The sequence below is a fragment of the Sylvia atricapilla genome, chromosome 1 (genome assembly GCF_009819655.1).
Source record: "Sylvia atricapilla isolate bSylAtr1 chromosome 1, bSylAtr1.pri, whole genome shotgun sequence".
Taxonomy (NCBI): Eukaryota; Metazoa; Chordata; class Aves; order Passeriformes; family Sylviidae; genus Sylvia; species Sylvia atricapilla.
Genome location: NC_089140.1, coordinates 62,417,891 through 62,441,553, shown reverse-complemented (window position 1 = coordinate 62,441,553; position 23,663 = coordinate 62,417,891). Strand labels below are relative to the sequence as shown.

Here is a 23,663-nt window from a genome sequence, read left to right as displayed (position 1 = left end):
TACAACTGAAAACAGTCAAGTAGGTTTTCACACTCAATTAACACAAGATACACTTAGCCGTCCATATTACTTGGATAACATAGCTATGAGAGGTCCTTCACTCATTTCTTTAAAAAAAGATGAGAAGTCCATGCACACAGAGGCATACTACAATAATCCTATGATCCTTACAAATGAGTAAGTTGGCATCTTGTGAACATGGTGAACAGGAAATATAGATTACCTTGAGAAGCCAAGTGAGTACAGAGTCTCTGTAAGGCACAAACTTGTTTTTCCCCTTCCCTGCTGCTTGGTCAGCAAGTGATGATATAACCAAGCCCAGTGTCGAAAGTGATCTATAAATGCAAAACAGCAGAATAGTTCTAACACATATTCCAAATGCAGATTTAATAAAACACAGAAAAAAGGGATTGCTCTGCAGAACTTCACATCAAATTTTTACAGTATCATAGAATAATTTAAGTTGGAAATGACCATCAGACATCAGCTAGTCCGCTGCAGTGTATTTCTTTAAAGTTATATATTTGGAGGAAAAAAAAACCATTATCAACTGTGTTTCATCACAGGTGGTACTGAGATCATATTTCAGAAAGACTGAGACTACACTGGAATATTTAGAATAGTTTGAAAAGTGTAAAATAAAATAGACTGCTTCAGTATATGAAAAATCACTGCCCTTGATTAGACATCCACCTTTTCTCAGAGGATAAAAAGCTTTCTGATTTGGATGCAGTCTTATGACAGTGTTACAAGTCAGTGTTGGCAGCACGGCAAGAACTCCTGTCTCTGGGAACAATGTTTAAGAACACTGATTCAAATGCCAACTGAAACGGAACAATTCTCCAGCCATAAGCAGGCATCCTCAGAACAAATCCAGCTATGGCCCAGGAATACTCATCTGCCTCAGCGACAAGCCAGCCATCACAAAGCCATAGAAGGCTGCTGATCAGAAGAGGCAGACTAGGAGGTCCCTTGACAAATGGGTTTGGTTATAATTAAGGCAAAGCCTCAGCAGCTTCTTCTGGGGGGCACATGATCTCCCAGTTACAAAGGTGCTGCACAAGTGAGAAAGAAAAAGCCTCCAAATTGCTTAGCAGCAGCTGAATCCCAAACAACACTCTAGAATGGTGAAGAAAATAGCCAACTCATGCATTTTGGTGCATGTACAACTTCCACCTACAGGGGTAACTATGTCAGCAATCCATGCAAAGCATATGTGCGCTATAGTATGCAATTCTTACACAACTCTGAGTAAATTTTAAGTGACATCAGGGCTCTTGGGGTGAGTATGTTTAAGATAATGAGCTTGTTGAGGAGCCTGAGAACATTAAACAGATGCCTAAAGGGTTGAAGCCCAAGAGAATTCTGGGTCTGTCACACTCCTGCTCAAATATCCAGCTAGTCTCTATAAGTACCAAGGAAAAAGCTTCAGCAGCATTGCAATTAGATAGTCAAACAAATATTTAATTGTACTGTTGCACTCCACCTTCTTGTTTTCTTTTCAAAGAAGTAATACTATTTTGGTTTATAGGCAGCATTTGCACAGTATTTATAACAGAGCCTCAGTGCTACTTGAAACTGCTGTTAGTTCAGTAATAGCACTTAGAAAATGAGAAAAATGCAGAAGAGTATTTCAAGGAAGATATCCAAGGGGAAGTTAATAAGAACCATTACATGTGCCACAAAAGGTATCCCGTATTGCATATAAAGATAGCATAGACCTTGGAGCAAAATTAAAAGAAATTTAAGGAAAGGCTAGGTAATTTGAACTCCCAAGAGAGCACTCTGTTTTGTAAATTTGCCTTAGGATAACTTTCTGATTCACCTCTGAAAAACTCATAGCAAAAATAGAAAGTTAAGTTTAGTTTTGTGGCCTAAAGAAAAGCTTAATAACCTCTGAATATTTCCGAGAGGAGGACAGAAGAAGCAGAACTAGTTCTTGCCTCGAGCTTCTGAATCTCCACAGAGAGAGATGACAGCACAATGAACATGCAACAGCAAACAGTAGGATGCTCCACGCTGCTCTATATCAACCTCCTCCAGCACAACTGAAAAGCACCACCAGCACACTCCCAATGAAGTCCAAGGAGCATAAAGCTAAAAAGCTGCCCTAGACTACTTTCCTCTGATTACTCTTTCTCTCTTTAAATGAGGGGAAATGTGAAAACCAAAGCCAAGCCCTGAGGGAGGGGGAAGAAATGGACAGTCAGAAGGGAAGCAGGAAGAACAGGGATTCAAAAAGACCTGTGATTGAAAAATATTTCCCAACTGGGCTGCAACACCAATTTGAGTTATGGATACTGCATTTTAATGAACAGAAGATTATAAGCTACACAGTTTATTAGCATGAGATTAAAAAATGTGATAATATTACTGCTCCTTATAAATACTGATCTTATTTTAAGAGTAACTGTTAACATCTGCAATAAAAACCAAATTGGAATCATTTATGTAGTTTGCTTGAGATTTCATAACACAAAGCTGTTTGAAGACTTTAAGGGAAGCAGCAAAAGGAATGGCTGCCCAACAAAATGACTACAGGAGTCACCAGCTGCTTTGCTTTGTGCTGAATGATGCATCAGAGATCTGTCATTACTCTGATCCTATCTCACGGTACTTATATAATGAATCAACCAGATGGCCTAAGCCCACAGCACACAGCAGACTGAGTCAGTCCAGAAGAAGCAGAGTAGACTTGCTACAAGTTTACAGGAAAGTGCCATTTCTGCACACTGTCTGCTCTCCTTGTCCCTGTTCCTCAGGTGTGACCGGGCTGTCCTTGCTAGTGGGCACACTTCCACCATGGGCCTGGGCCAGCAGCATTCACAGGAAGTGGCACTTCCCCATCACAGGGACACAACTCTGTCCCTAAGTGACACCCACTCAAGCTACTTCTGTACAATTTAGAATCAAGTTCTTCAATGAGAAGAAACCACTTTTCTATTAGTTAAAACCCTCCCTCAAATCAGCTTGGAGCCAGACCTGTCCCAACCCATTCCTTGCCTCTCCCTACATATTCTTTTTGCATTCTAAAGTTAAAATGACAACAGCTATGATTTTACTAATCAGAGGTGAAATTACAGACTGCTCACAGAAAGGTTTTTTTTGTAGCCACTAATTGACAGATCGTTTATTCTGCTTCCTCCTACTACTGTGCTCTAGAAGTTCTTTGACTACACCACTAAGAGTTGTTAAGCACCTCCTTTTCTACACAGGGTATGGGAATTGGCACATCTTGGGGATGAACAAGCACATCCAGCTTTTCTATGAGGTATGGCAAATCTCCCAAAAACCTCCTTTACCAAAGCAACTCTGCATCAGTTCTGAGGGAAAAAAAAAAAAAAAAAAAAAAAAAAAAAAAAAAAAAAAAAAAAAGAAAAAAAAAAAAAGAAGAAGTCATCTCTATTATAACTTGAGGAAGATGTTGACACAAAATGACACAACTCTCAGTTGCTTCAGTAAGTGGAAGAGCAGCCCCTCTCTGCAACGTGCTGTCCCCAAGACAGGAAAGAATGTTTTCAACAGGAAAAGTTGTGGGACCAAGGTGGCATCTAGCCACAGTTCTAGCCAGTTTTCATGAGAAACAAACGGTGCAGACATTAAATAAACAGGCACATTATTTCCACATTTTTCTTCAAGGCAATAAAACATAAAACAAGCAGTAAGTTTACTTGCCAGCAGCTCCATTTTTTATCTCATTAAACACAACACGTGCCACCAATATGTGTTACTGGGGGTCTTTATATCATAAGAAATATCATAAGAAAAGGAGCTGACATAGTAAGGTACATGTTTTAAATATACTCTATCACTCCAGAAAAAAATTATTAACTTTTCCTAATGAGTAAGTTGCATGACACCCTAAGGAAGATTGCACACAATGTTCTCGGAAGAACTAGTCTGACTAAACACGCACATCTATTTTGAGGCTTAAAAAAGTCAGACTTCATTAAAGCTCCAACAGCAAAACTCCAGGAGAAGACACCAAGCACAGCACTAAGATTTCTCTTTTGCTTATCAGTTCCAAAAGAGATTTCAAATAGAGAAAGTTAAATAAATGGACTAAGTATTACAGATTTATATCATGTAAGAATTTAATTGAATGGAAAATGTAGAGTTGTCCAGTTTTCTTTTTAAAATACCTTTTAGAGAAATGCTTGGTGCTTTTATCTGAAGTTCTGTATTGTCAAAGAGGTTCAGCATGGGCAAAACAACCCTCTCCTACTGCATTGATACCATACAAGTTTACCACTGAATAAAAATCCCAAAAGGAAAAAAAACCTGAAGTCTTTCTGTATCTATAGTTATATTTGCAATTTGTTAATAACTGTTGAGAGAGGTGGCATTTGAATTCTTTCCCAAAATTTAGAAAGAAACATTTAATCTCACCTTTGCTTATGCAAAACACAAATACAGTTTCTAGTAAAACCAACCTGAATTTAACTAGGAACCTGTGGGGTAAGGTTACAGTATCTGCCATTAGGCAAAGACAGCCACATCATTTTGTTTCATTCATTCATGCCAATGTGACTACCAATATGATGCATTAAAGTAGATTACAAACTACGCTAAAAAGAGCAAATATGTTCAAATCAACAAGAATCATTGTAAGTATGTGTGCTGTTCATATATACATTGTGCTGTCATTGTTAACATAAAATACCAAAACATTTTATAACATTTCGAAATAAATTGAAAAAGCAGTAGCTTTTAATGTAACAGTTACACTTATTCTTTCCCAGGAAATTAGTATATTTAGGAGAGCAGTAATAGTCTGCTACACACTTGCTTTTGGACAATAACACAGTAATTATGGCTAAAAAATGTGCTTTGAAACTTGTCATTGCTTGAGCATAAATGCCCAAGGCAATGCTAAACCAACACAGCTTCATTCTGATCCGATTTTCTCAAACTGTGCATTATACCCTTATATATTTTAATTCATGTTGGAACAAAGCCATTCGACTCTGCAACTTTGCATTCTTCCTTGAGCAGATGATGAGACAAACACATGAGCCTGGGGATAGGGTGTATAAATGAATCACAAAAGGTATATGCTTAATTAAAGAGCACTGCTGTCACTTTTTCCAGATAAAATTCATACAGCTCTCATTTGAGTCAAGTATGAATCAGGATCCCTATGCCAATGTCAGGAAACACATGCTGCTCAGCACAGAGCAGCTGAAAGAGCCATATTGAACTGCTTCTGATGAAGCTCATTTGAGCTGACTTGTGACAAGCACACCGAGAGGAGGCCAGGGAACCAACAGTAATTCCTTCAAGATCAGGGTTCTCAGCCTGCACATGCCAATGTCTTACTTGTTTATGTTGCTGCCTTCCTTCAGGCGCTCTCCTGCAGCTCCCGTTTTGGACACTCTCTCGCTCCCGGCCAAATCCACCAGGCTGACCTTGCTGACCTTCTCTCCAGAATTCTGCACAGATGGGACATGGGAGAACAACAGCTAAGGAACACTGGCATGAAGCACCAACACACCTGACACTGGCATCATGAAACACTGTTCTTCACAATAATGTGCATTTAATTATCATATTCGAGACATGAGAGAAGCAAGAATTGTCAGAGGTCTTACTGATCTTTAGAAGTCACCCATATATTTTCTAGTAAAGGCCTGAAGCACCAAGGAACCAGAATCAGCCATGTGATAACATCAATACTCTCATGGCAGAGTAGGTCACTAAAAGACGTTAACTCGAGCAATAGTTAAGACCTAAGAAGGTTTCATGGTGTCAGTGTAACCTTAAAAAGTGATCCAACTGTTTGTTTTATCTGGTGTGCTTCCTCACTTTTCCAAGGTCCTCTCAATCTTGATTACTGGACTCCATGGCATCAAAAGTGAAAGCACAACTAAAGAGATGATGTACATGGAAGAGAAAGGAAGAAGAAGAAGCCATCACAACTTCATAAATTAATCAATAGAAATACATACACCAGAATGCAGGTCATAGAGTGTCTGAGTCACTATAATATTGAACACGGCATGAGAGCGGCTGCTTTCTTCATTCATGTTGGTTGCAGCAACTGTTCGTGATTTGTTTCCCTCTGACATCAGTGACTCAATATCCTAGAACAAAAAGAGCAAAAAAGGGATGCTAGGGTAAAAGCAAAGTATTGTACTTGCGGAACAAAATCTCCATCTAGATGGAAGGGTGTGTGGGAGAGAGGAAGAAGGGAAGGTAGAAGTAATGAGAAAATTCTTTGCACATTTTGAGATGTATTCCTACAGAGGCATAAAAGTCCACAGAACGATGTTAAATCATATCTGTTTTAAGCACTTCACTTAAAAGCCCAGCAACTACAGCCAATGAACCGTTTCCTTATCTGCTGCTGAAGTAAGTTGATGACATCCACATTACAAATCATATTGTTTAATGCCAGGAATCAGGCCAGCACAGATTCACTTACAGAAGTGAACACAGGGCAGCTCTTTACTGACCTGCACTAATGCTATCTTCACTTAATTAGCTCAAAACATGACCTCACTTCAACCGGTACCTTCCCACATGGTCAAGACAAAGATGACTATGCAGAGCCTGACATATGTGCTTGCTGAGTCTTCCAAAACTGTTTAAGAATTCATCAACCAAAACCTAAGCAGGAACAACATGTACCAGAATTTGCACAAAGGAGGTGTGCTTTCAAAGTAAGTAATTCACCATAAAAGCTTTAAAACCAGTTTTTATAACTGTATAATATGCACAGATGCTCCAGAAAAACAAAAAACATCAAAAACGTAACACTACACAAAGAATTAACATTTTTTAAAAAAACATTTCCAAATCAGATTTCCAAATCAGTTTCCTCATAAACAGAAAGTCCTACACAATTCATAAAACTGCACTGCTTTAATTATTTCCATTGAGCCTACAGTGGTTCCACAATACTCATTTATTTTAATGTGTTCTAGTAAATCAAGTGGGCTTAGATGCTGTTGTGATTTAACTTATGAATTGCTTATATATACATTTATACAAAACAGAATATGGTATTCAACAACAAAGTCAAATTCATGCTGGAAGACTAATATCCCTGTTTTAGAATCCTCATATTTCCTGTGTTCATGGCATATATTATATGCATTGAAACTGCAAATTAATGAGATGCCACTACTATATTTGTAACTAACATAAGGGCAAACCCAGTGCTTCCACATGAAATAAATACTCCCAAAGAATTAGAGAAGATCTTTGCAATTGCCAGAGACCATGATCACTCAAGAATCAAAATACCTGGATAGATAATTAGTTTACCTCTTCTGAGACTCCTACTGCTCGTGTACCTAGATGTTATTTATTAAGATTTACCTCAAAGTTTGTAACAGCCAGCTGAGACAGGCCATCAACATATGGACCCAACACCTTGTGCTCTCGAACCTTCAGGGACTGCCGACTCCTATGGAACAAAGTACACCTCATGCACAATCTACTAATTAGCATGGACATCCAAAAATTACCCTAATTTGAAGTAAGCACCTTTTATATAGCAGAAGCCAAGTGATGGCTTTTTTAATTGTAACAGGAAGAAGAAAGTATTCCAGAATTTGTAACTCCAACAATAAAGACTCAAACCAATCTAACCAGTTTTGATCTACATACATAAAATACTTTTAATGCATCCTCCCACCCCAGTATTTGTGGCTGCATCAAAACCTGAAACATCTTAATTGGCAGAAAGAATGCTGAGAGGGAAAAAAAAAAAAAAGAAGAAACAAAAAATCCTCCCCCTAGCAATTTGCTAAAGCTTCCATTCCTCTCACATTTTCTGCACTTTATTGACACGTACCGAGTAAGTCTGAAATCTATCTTGTTAACTAACTTGCATACAACACCTTCAGCAACTATGTTCAAGAACTGAAATATAAGCCACATATATCAATGCTCAGCTGAAAAAGTCCTGTCAAACTACTTACTGTAAACACATCTCCAAGCTGGAGTGCCTAACCACTATTTCTGTGTAGACAAAGCAGAAGAAAGAATTCCTAATTATATTCTAAGGTGTCACTTTTCCACGTTCAAAAAAGTTCAACATCTAAACCATAAGGACCAAGCTGTAAAAAAGTTTCAGATTTTTTCTAGCTGATGAAAATCCCTATGCAAATACTGCCTGGACATCTGGGAAAGATATCTCAGATTTTAGTTGTATGTGGCCTTGCTTCTTGGAGGCAAAGTACTTCATACAGTATTTGTTTGCATCAGTAGGTTGGTGTCTTAATGTTTAATTTAAATCAGACCAGTTACTATTTCATATACAAGCTTCATATAAATATTCTCTTCTTTCTGGTGTTTGATATCTAATCCTCTCTAAGGAAGTCATATAAACACACATTCTGAAGAAACCTTCTCAGAGACTTCCAAAACCAATTCCTATTTTTAGAGTTTTAGACAAGAATACAGAAGGCTGTAGGGAAAAGTGAAGCCCCTCACCCTTTTGGGTCAAGCAGATCTCTGACTTTCTCATTGTAGATTTCCATATAGGACACTTCAACTTTAAAAGTATGAGATTCATTTTCTTCTACAGAGATTCTCTGAAATAAAGCACAACAGAGCCGTGGGATCAGACCCAGCTGCTCTGCATTGCCCATCATGGAAAAGGATTTTCCTGAACCTAAAAGAAAAAAAGGAGAAGAAAATGCTTTAGAATATAATTTCTTAATTACTCATTCGTTCAAGAAGCACATTTTAATTCTCTTTTTATTGCTCCAGAAGCATGTATCAGAACAACATGATATGCTATTCCAGACAGATAGCTTATTCTTTGGACAAGAGAGAGGTAAACAAAAAGAAAAATTATCCTGAAGGTTTCTTTCAGTAGGGACATTACTTGGGAGCCCTTGAACACACTTAAACACTAGAAACTGAATGAGTCTCCAGTAGGAACTACACTTTTCAGGCTTTGAGAAAGGCCCCAACAAGTAGCAACCAGGATCATACTGACAGAGTTGCTTTTAAGAATTCACTTGTCACTGCTTGTACTAGACATATATAAAATACCATGATGTTTCAAAGCACAATTTTAAAATGTTATCTGCCTTAATATTTATGTTTTGTTGTTCTCACTTCCCATGTGCAGTGTTCTCTCCCTTTAGGGCACTCACCTGTCTGTCCATAGGCAAAAATACAAGCGTTATATCCCTGAAAGGCCTTTTCCAGAATTCCTTCTCCAAGGCACTTGAACACCACTTCTTGACCTAGAAAATAATTGGGATTGTTTATTTCAAGCTGTGTAACATACTAAAATTTCCTGAAAACAGGAACAAAAAAGGTTTGTGCATTTTTTTAAGAGTATTAATGGAAACATATTACTCATGTACAACTGAGTGATAAGATCAAAACTGCTGCTACCTGTGTTTAAATATATTGCTGATTATCTTGTGAAGTGAGCAGCTCTTCAAAAGGTGTCATAGAAGTTGAATGCTTAGAAAATAACACAGATGTCTAAATTTTTATTATTTCAGTGTAGTTTCTGCACTTAATATGCATTAATTAATCACGGCCTACACCCAAAATGGTGCTGTAACAAAATTTCAATGAAACCCATTGGTGAACTAGGACATTATGGACACATAGGAATACAAGTAGCTGTTCTCTTGGGAACTGGCATCAAGTTTCACCATAAGCCATTACAATTTGCCCTGTGGCAAGGTGATGCTGGCACCAAGATAAAAGCATTCCAATGACATTCAGGAAGAAAATGCGTATTAGAATGCTGTGAGACCTCAACAGAGCAGTTTGAGGACATATTCTGCCAAACCCATAATTTGAAACATCAGCTGCAGAATTTGATAGCCTGAAAATTGTCTCCCTGAGCCAGGCTTTAGATGCACGTCTGTCTTTCAGATGTAGAAGACAAAAATAGTCATAGTGTTTGATTTTGTTTGTTTGTTTTTAATAGGAAAGCCCAGAATTGGTACACCACAAGGAGGGTTAATGTGTTGTCTGCTTTGAGCTCTGATCAGACAATTACACCAGCTGTGTGTACACTCAAAAGAGCTAAGGACAGCATTTGTTCACCTTTGGGTGTATGGTTTTAAACTTAAGATTCACTGCCCTGGTGACTTTCTGAACACCTGTGATCAGCTGCCTGCCTCATCTTGGTGTTGGAGTTTCAGCAATTGCCAGTAAGGAGAAAATATTTCTTACAGTGGATGCACTGGTAATTTCTGTACTCTCAAAATGATATATACTACCATAAATTTCACTGCACGATTATTTATGAGAACACCTACATTCAGTAGCCCAGAGAATTCCTGCAGAACCACCTCTGGAATGACTGCAGAATGCTTTAGAGGCATGTCAATAGGACAAGAAAGTACATTACTTTCATTTTCCTTCAATTATAACCTAAATTCTTCTATAAAGAAAAACTAGTGCAGCAAAGTACTATGAAATGGTCTTTCTGTATCTTTCTACCTGAATTTCTAAAATTCTAAAGTGTCACTGGACTTGGATTAACACAGTTCAGAAATGCTGAATATACGATCTAAAGTCAGAGGAAAATCCACTGTATCCTGGAGTAACTCCATTTCCTTAACCACAAGCATTCACAGTCACTTCTCCTTCAACTAGGGGTCATTTGATCATTTTATAATATCTATGCTGAGAGAGTACTGTTCAATAACCTGGAAACAGAGAATGTTCCACTACTGATAAATGAAATATATCAGCAGATTTTAACAAGAATGCAGAATAAACAAAGATTTGCTTTCTAACTAGGTCCTGAAGGAGCCACTTATTATCTTGCTGAGCAAGAACACAAAAACACGTGAAGACCAAACTAGAGTACAAATATTAAAATAAAAAGAAGGTATCTACACATTACACAGTGATTGTGAGTGAAAAATAAAACCATATGTCAGAAGAGGAAAAAACTTCTATCACCCACTTCTGACAAGCAGTAAACTAGTAACCTCCTCCATGTTTCCCAAGATAAAAATAAGCAAATGCCAAATTGGCAAATGCCAATAAGCCTTATGTTTTAAAACTGTGCATAGTCATAATGACCATAGGATGATGACCTGCAGATTCCTTTACTGCTAACTATCAGGGAAGGAATCCACTTTAAATCTCACCAGCAAACATGGATTTATTTTTTAGGAGATACTTAACTTTCAATATGTCATCACAAACAGAAAATCAATGAGACACTGACATGTAACTCTAAAATGATATTTTTATTAGATATTTTAAGTGCTCAGCAATACCAACACAGACAAATGGGTCATTAAGGAGTGTTGTTTATAGTAACCAGTCAAATGATCATGTGATAAAATAAGATTTGGTTTTAAGTGCACTCATAGAAAAGTATACAAAAGGCTTAAGTTCAATTATGGATATTTTACTAACTTGCTGTCTTGGGTTTTGTAACCAAAAAAAAAAAGTTCATTCTATTCCATCTGTTAAAGCCCAGTTGGGGAGGTGTTTTTTTCTTTATCTGCTGTAACTCCAGGAGGGAGAAGGTGGCTGCCTTTCTGATAATAAGCCAGCTGTTAAAACTGGGTGAGGGGTTGTTTCTTATCTCTGTTCACTCTTCCACTACACCCACGGAAATACCTTCTGTTAATGGGCCATCAAAGCTCACCAATGACATGACACATTACATCATCCCATTGTGCGATGCTCTGCCCAGGCAGAAGAAGGCAAACCATTTCCACCTAGATAAAAAGGAGCCACAAGCATCACCAGACATCCAGTGTTCCCATAGGACTCCCAAAGGAAGACCAGGCCCATCTCTGGCCCCTTTTTCTCTACAGGATCATTTCTACTTCCAACAGGATCACATCTGCCACTCCAGGAGGGCTTACAACACCCTGACCAACAGGGTGTCAGGTTGTATTCTCACTTTCAGTGGTCTTTTGCATTATTGCATTTATTTTAGTTTACTTTTTTCCCCCATTCTATTAAATTGTATTTTTGACTTGGAGTGTCTCACTAGTTTTCCTTTCAAACCACTACACTTGCAAATGCAGGGCACTGAGAATAGCGGTATATCATCCATGATGTTTTGCTATTTTTCATTAAGAAACCTCACTGCTTCCCTCACGAATTTTATTAGTGGGTCTGCAAACTGATTACAAACTCTGCATCATACAGAATTATGTCCACATGCATTTACAGTCAAACGAAAAAAACAGATCCAGTGTCAACACTGCTGCATTTCTGTTTTGCTAAATAAATCTATACTGCCTGCAATTAATACTTTTTTCTTATTTCCAGGACTTTTCTTCCACAGACACCTAGCATTTGAAGAGGTAAGCAGGGGCTTTAACTTATGACTTAATTTTCAGCAAATGGGAGAAATTTAAAAAAAAAATAAAATAAAAATTCTCTAACAGGAAGATTTTCCCTACACTAACCGTTACTGTATTTAAGATAGGAATTCCCAATCTTCTGGTTAATTGCATCTGTAAAATGCAATTAAGCATCTTACAGAAGCGACTAAAGGCCAGAGACATCCATCCCCTCTGCTCAGAACAGGGGCAAGCTCAGGACAGCATGCCCAAGGCTGCCAGGGAGCCCACGGTAAGCAAATGAGCTGCCAGTTCACAAAAGCCAGGATCTTCCCTCTGCCCACCCTTTTGAGGAAAGGGAAGCAAAATCTAGTGAATTTTTCTTGCAGACCAGGAACAGCTTCAATGTTAAGTCAAAACTACAAACAGACAAGACACTTGTGTCTGCTCAAAATCCGCAACTCACTCTCTCTCATGAGGATAGAAGGGTAGAGCTCTTCAAGCCAATTGCCTGGTTTGACTCCTTTTAAAAAGGAAAGTGTTGCAGTCAGCATACATATTTCCTATAAAATTAGTTTAGCTCAAAGTCAAGTGTATGGCCTTTCAGGAGTCTGTAGAAACACAAAGCTGAGATTTCAAACGTGATGCCGGTTAGGGAGTTTATGAAAAATCCACGGGCATGTTAACACAGCATGGGGTCCTAGGAATGGACCTGCCTAAGTGCTGCAGTAGTTATTTATGCCATCTCTTGAATCTTTCCCAAACTGAAGGGTTTCTTTTCTTCCTTTTAAAAATCCACTTCATTGCAGACTTCAATAGGCTCTCACTGTTGTCCGGGCTTGTAAAAAGAATCCTTTGTTCTCATCTCTGAGAATTTCTCAATATCCTCCTCTTCACCAAAATGCAGAGCAGTTATTTGTCTCTGTGAGCTTTTCAAGGCAAGCAGGTGTGTCCTTTATGCATGAACTGACTCTTGACCCATTCAAGTCAAGAACAAATGGCAATAAGCTATTTTGCTTACTCTCAAAGCACCTCTACTGCAGCCTATAGACAAAGCTCATCCCTCTTCCAGATCAAGGCAAACTCATTCTGTCCTACACGTAAATTCCCCCCCATCTCCTCAGAAACTACTTCATTGACTTCTTTTCCACCCCTTTCCAATAAGAGATCCATATTTTCACCAAACACCTATGGTGCAGGAGCTAGCATGTGATCATCAGCACAAACCATCCCTTACTTTGAATGACACAGACATAAACTGTCCAGAAATGCATAGCATCAATATTGTGTAAAAACCAACCAAACAAAAACAAACAAAAAGACCCTCACACTGACCAGTATAGGTTTAGATGGGATATATGGAAAAAATTCTTTACTGTGAGGGTGACGAGGCACTGGCACAGGTGGCCCAGAAAAGCTGTGGAGGCCCCATCCCTGGAAGTGTTCCAGGACAGGTTGGATAGGGGTCTCTCTAACACAAAATATTAAGTTTTAAAGAGCCCCCTTATCTTGGGGGGCAGAGATCAGAGCACCAGTTCCACAAAGGCTTGTAAAGAGTTTAATTCTCTTCTGAACTCCAGACTCCCTGCAGTCTCTATGAGAGACAGTCCTGCAAGGACAGCTGCAAAGATGCCCACTACAAGTTTTTTGTCACATGAAGGTTACCTTCACTGTTTCTGTTGGTGATATCACTGGATCATTTAGAATTTAAGAATGCAGTTTCCATTTCAACAGGAAAAAAATGCTAAAAAAGCAATTCTGCTGCCAACAGCAACAATACCCATATTTTCAAGTGCTGGAAAGATAAGGTAGGTACTTCCCGAACATGAGTACAGAATGAAAATTAGTACGAAGAAAATAAGCCTTATGTTCAGCCAAATAAATTTAAGATCTCTCATAATAGAAGGATGGCTAATAACATTTCAGGGTCAGCTGTACACTCCCAGAGCCTGAGAATTGTTTTCAACTACCCATGCAATTAATTTTATCAAACAGGAATCTCCCTTGTGTAAGACACTTGTGTGTAAGTGTGCAATAGTTTTAAAGATCCTGTAAGAAATATCCACATATATTTTCTGTAGGGCACACCACTTTGGGTGCTCTCCTGACCCACCTGTCAATCACCTAAATCTTTAATACAGTGTGATATACACAACTATATATCCATTCAATATAAGACAAGCACATTTAGTTTTGCACAGAGATCAATGACTGATAGGGTAGCCTAGTACTTGTTAAACCTTTCACTGTATCATCTTCCACTGTATTTCTGTGATACAGAAAAAGGCTTTTTCAAGGAACTAAATTTGTCACACATGCCTTTTCTAAGAGTTTTACTTCAGCCTAAAGCTCATACACAACTTACATTTTCAAGCAGTCTTCACTTAGCTTTCAAGCTTTTTACACGTTTCCTTTTAATTGTGCAACTCATCCCTGCTGTTGGCAATGACATTAAACTTACACATCCACAGAGAGCTACTTTGGGCAGGGAGTGTTTAAGGCACCCAGCTTCCTTCTGTAGTCCAGCATCTAAGAACTACCAGCTTAGCTCCAAACTTGTTTAGTGCTTGTTTGGACTCTAAGATTGTACCAAAGACTGTTAAAGCATTAACAGTCTCTGGATGTAAGACAAGATGGGTTATTTGCAAGGTGCTTAGGACAATGGAGGTTTGTTCCATGAGGCAGAGAAGTTATCAGAAATCCCAACCAAATCCAGGTACTGTATTTTTTTTTTTTCCTTAACAAATATGCACATTGAGGCTGAGCTATGAAAACAGACTTAAGAAGACAATATTAACAATATATAAAAACTGAAATACTGCCATACTAGCATTTTGGTTTGTAAGGCCAAAACCAAGAAATGCTACAGTTGTATAGAATAGCATCAGCTTATGCCCAAGCAGGTGAGCAAGCCAACAACCCAGTAACTTAGGCCTGAAACACTTTGGGTTTGGTTTTTAATTACTTTTTTTTAATATTGTATCAAATTCATTATGCTCTAGAACATAAGGGCTGGCAGTCACAAGGAAGCTTCAAGACCATACAACAAACACAACAACAAAATCAGTGAAACCATTGTTTTTTGTATGCAAGTCTTTAAGTTCACATTCTTAGCATATTTCTGAAAAGAAAAAGAAAAAAAACACCACCAAAGCCTCCCACACAGTCTTCCACCAAGAAAAAAAACTCCAACAGCACAACTTCTGCCCCCTATTCCCCAGCTAAACAAGGGAAAAAAGGCAAAAAAATAGTTTTGGTTTTCTTTTTTCCCAGGGAGGAATATTAACTGGAATAGGCAAAAAATCACCTCATAACTTTCCAGCCAGTATGAAAATAAAAGAGATGTGAGGCACTGTTTTCAAAAACCCAGTCCAACAAGAGGTTAATATATCTATTAACCTCTTAGATAAGATGTTAATAGATATATTAAGATAAATTAATAACTATTTCTTAGATAAGACACAACTTCTGAAACAAGCTAGAGAGATCTAGGCTTGACTCAAATGAAAAATATATAGATCTAGAACCCCAGTGAATTCACCTGGACATGGGTTAAACCAAGACAGAAACAAGTTTGACTGGTTGAGATTGTTTCTCGAGGTTACCCCATCTCTGCTGTGGGTTAGTGCCACAGTGTACCCAACAGGTGTAGCTCCTACATGCACATGGGGGCAAGATCACCGCCTTCCTTTTAAAGGAAACAGCTCTGTGCAGGCACATAAGGTGCTGTGGGCTCCAGTGGCTCTCCCAGCCTGAGCTATAAATGCTGTGCAGTGCATCTGTTCAGTGCAAACACAGCTCTTGAAAGCTGAACCACTGAAAAACATTTTTCCTGAAGAAGCCTCTCTTTGCTCAGGCAATTAAGAAATACAGCAGAATCTATTACCAAGAGCAGTCCTCAAGATTTGGGATTGCATGCCAGAGCCTATAGTAGTCAGAGACGTATTTTTAACACACTTATATGGCAGATCATTTATGAGATCACTGATCTTAAATTTTGAGGTAATGAACCCTTGTCATCTTTCAAGATTTCTTATGGGTCACAAAATTTCATATATTTCAATTTAGATATTAATTCATTTCAGTTTAGATATTCAAACCTAAACTGAATGCTTGGGTTTTTTTTTCCTTTCCTGGACCACAGCCTTGAAATCCCAGTGCTCAGAGCTCTCTCTAGCAAAACAAGTCCTCCTATAAAATATTAATATACTAATAGACAAATCCAGTTATGAGAAAACTCCTAGGATTACAATCTTGCGTGGATTACCCAGCTTTTGGGAGGAAGGAGTCACAAAGCTAATCACTCAAAATGCATTAGGGATCTGAACAGTCAGACTATGAATCACTTGAAAGACCTGAGATAACCACACTGCCTGAGGAGAATTTGCTTTATTCTCTTCTCATGCACAGAGATGCAGAGCACTGAAACACACACATTCATCACTAGCATCAGTCAGAAGTAACTGCTGATGCAGAAGTAAAATTGTAAGTGATAGGAATGACAAAAGGCACTCCCAGGTCATAAAAACCCCAATGTCATAGCTTAGATGTAAAAGCATCCCTCTTGAACAGTGTCTCAGGCACCTTAAAACTTGCATTCATTCTCAGCTCAGTTCTGAATGAAAACTTTCATTCATTCTAGCACCCAGATGACTCAAACCCTGTAAAAATGCCGAGTATGCCTCTGTGAAGAAGTCACTTGAGCATCACAGTGAAAAATGTAAAAAAAAAAAAAAAAAAGCCAACCTCAAACCAACTTCACAAAACCAAGGCCCAAACTCCCATATGTTCTCAAATTATGTACACTGTCGAACACACAGAAAATAGTTTACCTGCATATTTTGTGGTGTTTGATTCATCCATGGACCAGAAGCAGTGATCAAAGGCAAACACCTGTAGAAGCACATAAAACAAATTATGAACCCTGGCCACAAGACTTTTGTTTTAAAGCAGTACATATCCATGACAGTGCAATTGCAGTTGGGCTCTCCTATTTCTGCAGATCCTAAATCAGAACTGTAAGAAGTCATAATTGGCAGGAATATTCTGTGCAATCATGAGAATGCATGATTCTCAGTACTTCTTTTTTCTATCTGTATGATATACTACACAGACTGCTCCTTACTCTATCCCCTAATACAGATTTCAAAACACAGACAAAACCTAATAATTAACTCCACTCTTCTCCAGGCACCAAGTATGTCAACATACTGACAAATGTTTCTGTTAACAGTAACAAAACAGCAGCACAGTGACCCAATATACAGAATTTGGTGAGAAGACTAATCAGCAGACATCAGCACAACACACACAGAAGTTTTACCACGGGATGGATTTCTGACACTCAGTGAAGAGCATAACTACTTACAAGGTGCAAACAAATAGTATTAGATTATTCACCTAAAGCAAGAGTACAGTACTGCATCTCAGTAGAGGAAGCTCAGAAATTACAGACAGAAGACGTAGCTCTACTAGAGAAATAGGCTATCAGAGCCTGCTCTAATAAAAAGACTTAATATCATTTCAGTCAAGAGATCCAGCGAGGTAGAAACTGAATGAGATTCAATATTGTGCTCAGAGGGCTTGCAAACCTGGAACAGTGCTCTGTAAAACCACTTAACACATTTGGATTTGATCCAAGTTTCTTTTCCTGCACATTCCAGAACATCATGACAGACATTTAACTTTTTTTTCTTTTAACAGCTTTAGATTGCTAAAAACACACCTTAAGCTGCAGTGCATTTTCCATATTTTGCCATGATAAACTGACTGTGGATGAGTTAAAAATAGAGATTCCTTATAGAATCTATAGAATACAGATTCTGGTTTTGTTATTTACTTCGGGTTTTTTGGAGGGGAGCACAAGAGCTGGGGAAAATCTCTAAACATCTTTTTAATAAATAATTTTGCCTGGGTCAAGATCTTCTTTGCCTGGTCATCCAACAGGTGATCTCCTTTGTGAGACAAACCATGCATGTCAGTGTAGAGCAAGAGCCACAGGCTCTGTCAGCCAAAACATGCAAATTCCCTAGAGACAAATCCTGAGGTGAAGAAGAATATGGATCATTTTCATTTGGCTTTTGGGGATGAAGAACATCTTGAAGTTCTAGCTAATCAGAGTTACTACATGTTAGTTACTACAGATGTGCTGCCATCTAACCTTTCCCAAAACATCTATTGCTGCAATTATTACAGAAGGTAACACCAGCTTAGCACAGTAACCTCATCTCCTTCCCTTTCCTCCAGCTTAATGCAAAACACATCAAATGGCCTGAGAGAAGACTTAATACTGAGACAACACTTAGTCTGTAAGAGTGAAGAGTTCTGGAATACCCTTCTGAAGAAAAAACCAAACAAATCTATAATAATAATAATAATCTAACAGCAGGCCTGAGTCACTGCAGCAGAAATAGAATCTGACATCATCATGAATCAGGATGCTCCCTGATGTGACTGAGTCAAAGATGTTGTCTGGCCACTGAATTGCAAGTAAAATGCAGCAGTTACTCCACCTTGTCTTCAGTCATTCACATAAGTAGGGGGCATTTTGAATTAGCTTTTGTGCATTTGATCACCAACTCTAGGCATAAAATCATGTCATCAGTAAGAACACTAACCCTTTTCCTAACTTCTGTAGTCCAAGAACTACTGTTTCTCTTCTTGTAGTCCAATTCTATGGAAATTTTTCTCATGGGACTTGCTAATAATACCTAGTCTCTCCAATGATTGAATGGCAAGCAATTAAATTACCAAAAAGCCCCCACATCCTACTGTAAGGATCCTAAACTAACCATTTTTCCTCACTTTAAACTAAATGTTATCTGCAGTGGATCACACAGACCAGTTAAAAAGGTTACCCCACTATACATGCTCATGTGTAATGACTTAAATGTCAATATAGCACTACTATAGGCCAATTTAATCTATTTTCCTACACATTTTTCCCTTGGTTAACACAGAAAATAATGACAGGATCATTCAGTGACTTCTAATTTAAACACTGATCTTGCAAAGAGACTCTTAAAACTAAAATACGGGCTTGCAGCCAAGTGTTTCTCCGAGAAAAGCATATTTTATTGGGATGTTTTTAAAATGGTAAAAATTGGTCAGACTGGTTTTCAAAAGGTCAAAAATGATTATGCAATAGGAAGAGAAAAATTCTGTCTTAAGATAAAACAAATGTAAATATAGCATTTTAGTTTGTTTCCATAATAAACATTAAAAAGCCAGGGCAAGGATTTGGTCTATTTATAAATTCTGTTCTGGAAAATTGCCAAATCCTTCTAACAGAAGTAACAAGATTACTTTAAAAAAAAGAAAAGTGTCAGGCAAAAAGGCAGAAACTGCTGGGGCATGCACTATCTGCTAAACATGCAGAGCAGCTGCAGCAAAACTCCCCTTCTCATTAAAACAGGCAGGCGAACAGTTTAACATTACTTTGATTAGTGACAACAAAACAGCAACCTTGAATGTTCCCAGCAACCAGACTTTAAGGATTCACCCAACCAAAACAATTCTATGGACAACTGAGACCTTTGGGAAAACAGATTGCAAAGACAGGAATTAAAGGAGTAAAAATAAGGCACACAGGAGCAAGACACATGGTCCCAATCAGCAAGGCTCTTCAACATGTACATCAGGAAGGCATTTTATGGGGAATATCTGTAGGACAGCATCCTACCAAAAGAGTAACTCTTGTACAGAAAGGATGATAAAAAAGATAACTATTCTATATTTTTCTGATGCCCAGTGCAGGAACAACAGGACAAGTAATCCCAAGTTGAGCATGGAAGCGTACTTGGAGTAAAGACACAGAACATATGCTATGAAAAAACAACTAAGTATCCTAACTATTATCTAATGTGCTCCCTTCTTTCTCCTCTCTCCACTGATTATTCTTTCTAAAACGAAAGCAGTGGGTATTACTCTTTTTTCTGATAGAAGTGTGCAGAAAGATTGCTTTTCCTTATTCATTTTTTCTCCCCAGAATCCATTTTCCTGAAAAGGGTATGAACCTGCCTGTAAATACGACTATCAAAGCCATGAGAAGTTCTGTTGATGTTCAAGTTCAGACTCAATAGCCAATATTCAAACTGGGCACTATCAGGCACAGAAAATGCCTTTTTAGCAAAAATCTTTACTAACTTGTACCAGAAGTGTATCTACCAACTATATTAAAACGATTGAAATGTATTTGAACAGAGATATCTGTGACACAAACAGATACTTCTTTTATACTTCAAGCGCCCTATAAGCAATTAGCTTTTAACTACATTTTGGAAGGTGTTTAATAGTATTCTTTATTCTCATTAATAGTGTTCTGGGCTTATAAACAACAGAGTGAATTATTTCCTGCAAGATTCTGTATCTCATACTCCATCCTAGCATCTAAAAGAGAAAGCTAAATAAAAGGAAGCTGCCAGAAACCTGTCACACTAGGGTTGTAGGTTGCAAACCAAGGATTTTGAATGAAGGGACGAACTGGATACATTCAGGACAATCATAAAAAATGGAAATTTATGAGAAAGAACCAGCTGGGAAGTGCTGGATCCAGGTACTACTGTATCCAGAGCCATTGTAAGTGTGCACATTAGTCTAGATAAAGTAAGTTATTAGGCCATTTCTATGTTATCAAGAACTTTACTTGGACTGTTAGCAACTGTTAGAAATTGTACAAATGTTTGTTCTGGTAACCACAACATTTAAGAGGAGAAAAAAAAAAAAAATGGGGCTTTGACTGCTTCAGCAAATACCTGCAGCATTTTAAGAGAGTTGATGGTTATTTTGCTAAGGAGACAACTAGAAGTTATGGCTTCTTCAACAAGGCAAACTGGGATGCAGGTCCATGCATCCATCAGTGGAAAATCTGGAATTTTAGCTCAAATTCATCTGTACCTGTGGCTTTAAAATGAAATCGCAGATTTTAATTAGATTTTAAACTAGAGGAGGCATTCTGCCTGCTGCTGCAGTAGGGTATCACAGAACCTTAAAAGACAGCCAAAAATGGGTGTTCACATTTTAAAAAGCCAAAACAATATTCTGCACAACTTGCTGTCATTAAGGTTCCTAATCAACAGCTTGCAGAAATAATAATTTTAAGGGTTTATGCATGCACTTATGGAAACTACTTACAGGTAATGAGCACCAAACCGAATATTAACAGCTTGCCAGTTTAAGTCAAATTACATAATTAGTTTCAAAAGGAGTTTAATTTCACATTCATTATTCTTCTGAAGTCTAATCCTCAGTATAGGCCAGGCAGAGTCTGGGGCTTCCAGCATTTAGCAATGCATTACCCAGATTGAACATAATCCCTAACACATTGTCTGTGCAGCTATAAAATGTTCCAAAATATATGGCCAATGCTTAATAGCCATTTCTACCTGACCAAGAGATGGCCAATTAATCACATTTGGCTTTCATTGAGAAGCAGTCAGTCTGACAGGTTGGGTGACTAATGGGGCTACCTGCTTCCTAAAAAAGAAAGGAAGGGAGAACTGACAAAGGGAAATTTTCATTCACTGGGCAGCTGGTTCCTACATCCCTCCTACAATGGCTGATGGATATAAGAAATGCAGGAGACACACGAGGAAATGCAGACTGAGTCCACACCAGTCAGCTTAGTTTCAATAGAAGCAATTAAAGAACTGAAAGAAAAAGTTGGTCACTGTGACAAACACAAGACCTATGACAGGGCTGAAGAAGCTTGGAGAGAAAATCTGAAGGGACCATGGGACACAGCTCACAGATCTCAGCTCAGAACAACTGTTTTGTCACAAAATTACAGTTAAATCTGATGTTTGCAGAAATAGCAAAATATAAAGCAAAATAGCACCTCGATATCCTTATATAGATTTTTTCTATCACAGCTTCTGAGCTACCAAGATGAACTGGGAAAATAATTTATCCGTAGCTGATGATGAAGTAGGACATTAAAGATGAAGAGACTCTCATATTTATAAAACTTTATTTTAATTTTTTTTAAAAATTTTAAAATCAACTATGTGCAGTACCCTAAAAACTGTATCAATCAAGAAATCTCATACCACATCCTTACATGCTCAGCAATGCCTATTTTCCACAGATGGTACTAACCTTCTCCTGTCTCATTCTGATAAATATTTCACATAACATTGTAAGTTTCAGCACTATAGCTTAAGGATATTAACGACCATCCAACTATATCTAACAATGATGTGACATTTACGCACAAGCACGCAGCTGTTCTGGTTTTGTCCAGGAAACACAAGGCCATACGTAAGCTTTTACATAATGTCCAGAATGACTTTATCTGCCTATAATGGAACACAAATTATGTACTACAGAGAATGAAGGCTCTTGTAAAAACAGTGGTTTTGGTGGAATTACAACATCAGAAAGGAGAGTTTCCTTCCTTTAAAAAAATGTTTAACAATGAGCAAACTCTTCTATTAATCATATTGATTGATACAGGAATTCTCCTGCCCTCCCCCTGCACTACAAACAACACATACAATCTTTTCCACACAATTTCTGGTGTACTTTAGCAACTTTTACACTGATTACTAATTCCTGACTATCGTCAAGTGCAAACAAAAATGGTTTATTTATTTTTAGATGTTTGTGGTTGCCTTTTAAAAATAGTATTTGAACTTTTAAACAGAATTGTGTGTAACAAAAAGTTTTACATATACTACTTCCTCAATCTTTCAAATGTTTTTACAATTGCATTAAAATTTTGGCTTGTCCTGGTCATAGCTTTAACAAGCGATGCGCCTTGCCTGCATGTCAGCTGGATTAAAATATATTCTTCCGAAATTATGACACTTGTAACTTGGAAGTCTAAAAAACAGATTTTTTTTAATATGTTTTCCTTTTTGAAGCTGTGTTGTTCACATACCACAGCAGTATGCCCAATTCTTCTTCACTGCTCAATATTTTCAAGCAGATACAAATGTAAAAAGAGACAAAATACTTACCTTTGGTGGTTTTCTAGGTGATTGGCAATAAACCCAGCAACAGTGATGAGAAGCATGAATACACCATTCACATAAAGAGAAGGGAGCAAATAAAAAGAAAAAAAGAAACAAAGTCAGTGTATGTCATTACTATAACTTGAACTTTTTTAAAAATCCACAATGTATTTAAGAACAATCAGATCAGAAGATATTTAAATGAAAAAAAACCACATATTTTTAACCAGTAATTACTTATTTACTAATACCATCTCACATTAAAAAAAAAAAAAAGTGTCAGATTTCTTATGGATATTAAAATCTAACAGAGCTGCATTCCGGAAGAAAGACAAGTATCTGTTTTGTCTCAAAAGACGAAACACAGCCCATCTCTGGTGGCAAATAAACCAAGCCTGCAAAGTGGCAGACCAAGGTGCCAGGGTGAAGCCCCACTGAGTTCAGCAGTGCAGCACAAGCATGTCCA

At 37.9% G+C, this 23,663-nt stretch overlaps 1 protein-coding gene across 5 annotated transcripts in view; it reads right to left on the bottom strand.

The window, feature by feature from the left end:
* Positions 1-23,663, bottom strand: part of KIF13A (kinesin family member 13A) — a 105,112-nt gene that overhangs the window by 42,230 nt on the left and 39,219 nt on the right. For all 5 annotated transcript variants that reach the window (XM_066324119.1, XM_066324081.1, XM_066324091.1 and 2 more), the window contains exons 3-10: positions 23,204-23,216; positions 17,078-17,138; positions 9,114-9,206; positions 8,443-8,623; positions 7,324-7,411; positions 5,949-6,083; positions 5,320-5,432; positions 224-335 (exon numbers count right to left, since the gene is read on the bottom strand). In XM_066324119.1, coding sequence (XP_066180216.1) covers positions 224-335; positions 5,320-5,432; positions 5,949-6,083; positions 7,324-7,411; positions 8,443-8,623; positions 9,114-9,206; positions 17,078-17,138; positions 23,204-23,216 — 796 coding nt within the window. The remainder of the gene's footprint in view (positions 1-223; positions 336-5,319; positions 5,433-5,948; positions 6,084-7,323; positions 7,412-8,442; positions 8,624-9,113; positions 9,207-17,077; positions 17,139-23,203; positions 23,217-23,663) is intronic.